The sequence below is a fragment of the Mytilus trossulus genome, chromosome 4 (assembly GCF_036588685.1).
Source record: "Mytilus trossulus isolate FHL-02 chromosome 4, PNRI_Mtr1.1.1.hap1, whole genome shotgun sequence".
Classification (NCBI taxonomy): domain Eukaryota; kingdom Metazoa; phylum Mollusca; class Bivalvia; order Mytilida; family Mytilidae; genus Mytilus; species Mytilus trossulus.
In genome coordinates, this window is record NC_086376.1 from 62,786,641 (window position 1) to 62,791,642 (window position 5,002).

The following is a 5,002-nucleotide window of genomic DNA, read 5'->3' on the forward strand; positions in this document are numbered from 1 at the left end:
AACAGCTGGACTCTTAGGGGAAACATTGTTAAATGTATTTTTTTTATATAATATTGTATACATGCATAATGTGGTTTTTTTTATATTACATGTAGCTGGAAATATTTTTCCAGTTGTAGATCATACATTTGTATTAATTCTGACTTTATGTTATATTATAAATGTTTATAATATCTCTGTACCATGGATTTTGGTTTATGAGAATAAAGATATATAGCCCGATCAGTTAAAATAACATTGGTAATACATTATCCGTAAGAACTCCGGTGATCAAGGTACTGTTTTTACAAAATGTCGGGAATGATTACTGGTAAAAGGGCGTCAAATGTAATGTTAGGGGTGAGTATCTGATATGAGCAGGTGGTCATCGATAATTTTTTAATAAATTAAACAACTACTATATAAAAAAGATGTGGTTCGATTGCCAATAAGATATTTCTTCAAAAGATACTACGTCACACAGAAACCAACAACTATAGGTCACCACGCGGCCTTCAACAATAAGCAAAGCCCACACAGCTGATAGTCCCGAAATGGCAAATGTAAAACGGTAAAAAAAAATAACGGCATGATTTATGTACAAAATATAAACGACAAACAAATATGTAATGATAAAACAAAAGTAAACTTCATCAATGTTCTGAGATTAAAATGATTAAATAGTATATTCATATGTTGTGTACAAATCATAATCATGCATGTACATTTTGTAATGTTTACATTTTTTTGTACAATATCAGAGTTTTCATAAACTCTTGGCATACTAGAAGAAACAAGCCAATTTGCATTAGTTTGACGTCTTATCATTACCATTCTAAAAAGACTACATTCTACAGTCTTGTCCTTGTACAAAGTTTTTATAATGACACTATACGATGATTTGGGTGCCTACTGGTACAATACATTTCGTATATTGAATTTCCCCAGTTAGTCGTCATTTGCAGCTTTATTCTTCAAATGGGACAGTGCGTTTTAAAGGTATATTAGGAAATAGAATGGCGATGAAAGAAGGCGGAACCGGGATATCAGAATACTGATAACTTGTACAAAAAGTCTGTAATAATCGTAAGTTGCACTTGAACATAATATATCAAGTAACTGATATTAGTATTTTGTTGGCAGTGGATTTTGCTTAAAAAAATCATATCTCGGTGGTTTAGAATGAGTAAACATTAGGGCTTTTCTGTCTATTTCATCATCCATGTAAGTATCTTTCACCGAATATGGATCTTTTAAGTGAGGTTTTCGTTTCGGTTCTCTGTCAATCTTGTCTTTGTCGACATACGAGTTATTTTTAGTATCGTATTTCCTATACTGCATATCATCAAAGAAAGTGTCTGTTGGAACGATCGCCATTTTGTTATAATATGGATATTCTTTTAAATCTGGAATCAAGCATAGCATTGAAAAAAATGCTAATCCCGTTGCTATCATGGACATTCCAGCCGACCAAGCTAGGAAATATGGAAAATCTATCTGCAGGATCCATAATACAATTCCAGCAATCGGAAATAGAACTGTAATACAACAAACAATTATTAATCTTTATAAAGACGATAATTTCTTAGAGATATAGTACCGATTAAAACATTATTGAAAGATTTGACTACGATGTCAGAATCCTATCCTTATAATAAGTTTGTTCAAATTACCAAAGAGTGGATATGGATCGTGTCTTATTTCACTGATCTGCAATCAGATTTTCAAAGGACCATTTCATTAAATAAGTAAATATACTTCTGTTTGAAAATTTATCCAAAACATCAAAACAGTTTTTGACAACACAAAAATAATTAATCTATTATTTGTATACGCCATATTACATATGTGGCGATTCCAAATGAAAAAAAATAACCCGGAACCACTAAATTTTCAATGAGACCGCTATATGATGTTGTCTTTGTGATCTTCGTGACCACAAGATCAAGCCAGATTTCGAAACCCGGCTTGTTTACTATAATAATCAGAATATTATGTTCTTTATATCAACAGGGTCACACGAGCCGTGCAGATTAAATCATATATACCGACTTGCTTGGTCAATAACTATAACATGATCATGTATTTACCTGATGTGACTAGTATAATTATCAAAGATATGGCTGTTGCCCTTGTCCTGCTTCTGTCTGCTAGTACGTAGAAGGCATAAATCACAACAATGATGAAAAATAGGCCGATAGTTACACCTTCAAATATTTTGGTCAGGGTGAAGAATACTGAAAATAAGTAAAAGGAACGAACTTATATTTGTACAAACAGAATATGTGTCATATATTCCTTGATTTTCGTTTTTTTAAATGATCGTAATAACAGGAGGTCAAACTGAAATAGTACAATTTCTTAAGAAATAGACATTTTATTTTCTTCTATTTTATGTTATGCAGTGAAAAAGAAAAATTACGGTGACTCTGATCTTTTTTTTTTTTATATTTTGAAAGCATTTTCCGATGAAATGTCTTCTCGTATTTTATTTTACAATTCAATCATTTAGGTTACCCTCAATTTTCAAAATACACGATGTTTCATTTTTTCAAAAGCTGTAGCATGAAAAAATAATTTGTCAAAAGCTGTAGCATGAAAAAACAATTTGTCAAAAGCTGTAGCATGAAAAAACGATAAGTTACCTAGCATCGTTATTATTATAATGTTTAAAAAATCACAATAAAATATTTTATGAAAGAACAGTATTTTTTAACATTAAGAAACAAATACAGCATCAATAAGACTATCAATCTGTTTTAAAATGTAAGATTTCTATTCTTTCGTTCACCTTATATCTATGTATTGAACGTCGTCACCAAATTTCACAAGAAGATAAAACATTACACATTCTACTTACACGAATGGTAACTGCTCGGGGTTGTAGAAGTAGCACAAGCAGACGTACAATTTGTGAACCAGAGTAACCCAACTCTTATATCGAACAGATCCTTAGCTGTGTTATACACCATCCAGTAGTTCGTCAGAAAAGCAGCTGACTGCAATCCAAACGCAAGAAAGATGCAGATGAAACCAATTTTAGCCCAACCAGAAGCATCGCCACAACATGCCATCACTTTGTTTATGATTCTTCGATTCTTATCATATAGTCATGACAGCCCAGTAAGATAAAGACTTGTGAAATGTGTTTTGTCATAGCTTAATTAAAACAAAGGGAATTTTCATTTAAGGAGTCTAGGGTGAATTTGACCTAGATATCTATTGAAATTAATCATAAAGGTGAAATAAGATATAATACGAATGAATTATGACTGACAATTTTAAAAGAAAGTAAAACAATTAACTATTCAATAACAATCAATGATATAAGTATGTCTTACTTATTTGGCTACATTATTGATTTTTTAATAAATAGTTTTAAGTGCATTTTTATATACACAAGTGTTGTTAAGGTAAATTTACTATTGAAGAGTCATGTTGAAACTAAAACTTTAAGACCAATTAATCATCCCAGCATTATATGAAATAGCTAGATGACCAGACCACACTGCCTGCACCATCGTTGGATTTTTTGTTTAGTCTGCCGGATAAAGCCATTTAAGATAATTTTGCATGTTAAAATTGGTGCTTTTCTTTAACTTTAGATCTACACAATGATTACCAACACAAAATATAGACCAAGTTCAAAATTGGGTGGCATCACTTTTAATGTACATGAGTTATGCTCTTTTATAAATTCAAATTGTTGAAATTTTAATTTCCCATCGTGATTTTAACTTTTTAATACGTCACTCAAATGTTATGAAGCTTATTACCACTAAACATAGACCAAGTTTAAATTTGGATGGCGTCACTTTCACGGTTTTTGATTCATGTTCCTTTATAAATGAAAAAAAAGCTAAATGTGACGTGTCAAACTCGCAAGAATAAATGGATGGATCGATTGCTGTTTAACATGGATCAACATCTTAAATGCTTTTAAAAAACTGAAAGAGTCAAATCAATAAGATTAGAAATAAAAGAAGAAACTCGTAGGACTAACAACAAAGTTCAAACTGACAAGAATGACCATGAAGTACAGATTTTGTCATCTTGGATTGTAAAATAGCAAATCTAGTCCAATGAAAAGTGCATGTTTTAAAAGAAATAAGGCATGGTTATGATGGTGTTTTTTTACACACATTTATAATTGAACTCTAATGTTCTTTTATTCTATATATTGTATTGTATCACATTGTATTTCATTGTATTGCATTGTATTGTAATGTATTTGTATTGTATTGTATTGCATTGTATTGTATTGTATTGCATTTGTATTGTATTGTATTGTATTGTATTGTATTGTATTGTATTGTATTGTATTGTATTGTATTGTATTGTATTGTATTGTATTGTATTGTATTGTATTGTATTGTATTGTATTGTATTGTATTGTATTGTATTGTATTGTATTGTATTTTATAAAATTATTGCTTGATTTTATTGCTTGACCCTTATGCTTATGGGTGTAATTTTGCAATAAAGATTTATTATATGTATGTCATTCATTTGTTAACACTTTTCATTATATGAAGAAAATGATGTTTTTTATATTTTTGCGTTGTGAATTTACATATTTCGTTTTGTAGCAAGAAAGCAATTAAAGACTTTGAAGTGGCGTGCCCAATTTTTGTTTTTATATAAAAAAAAAAAGATGTGGTATGATAGCCGAATTTAAGAGACAACTCTCCCCAATAGACCAAATGGTACAGAAATTAACAACTATGGTTACCGTTTGTTTGTTTGATTGTATTTTGAAAGCCTATTGTGAGAGTTCTCTTCTCAGTTTTTATCTAAACATTCTACGGTTTGGTTTTCTTTTTATCACACAAAATTGTGTTTTCCATGAATAACACGTATACAATCTGACAATTTTGCACATGTATAGCTAAAATAAAATCCCCTTTTTATTATATTTGAGAAAGCCAAATAACGTATCTAAATTTTGGCCAATTATTCAAAAAGTCTCTTGATTTTCCAATCTAAATTTACAGGAATAGAATATAATAATAAACACATAAAA

General features: G+C 30.1%; 1 protein-coding gene across 1 annotated transcript; it reads right to left on the reverse strand.

Annotated features, from left to right (window-relative positions):
- Nucleotides 1-633: 633 nt before the first annotated feature.
- LOC134714081 (uncharacterized) lies at nt 634-3,101 on the reverse strand. The gene is made up of 3 exons (XM_063575329.1): nt 2,840-3,101; nt 2,070-2,216; nt 634-1,517 (listed from the first exon to the last, which is right to left on the reverse strand). Exons 1-3 carry the CDS (start codon nt 3,051-3,053, stop codon nt 1,105-1,107), a joined length of 774 nt encoding a protein of 257 aa, XP_063431399.1. The 5' UTR covers nt 3,054-3,101; the 3' UTR covers nt 634-1,104.
- Between the last annotated feature and the right edge of the window lie 1,901 nt (nt 3,102-5,002).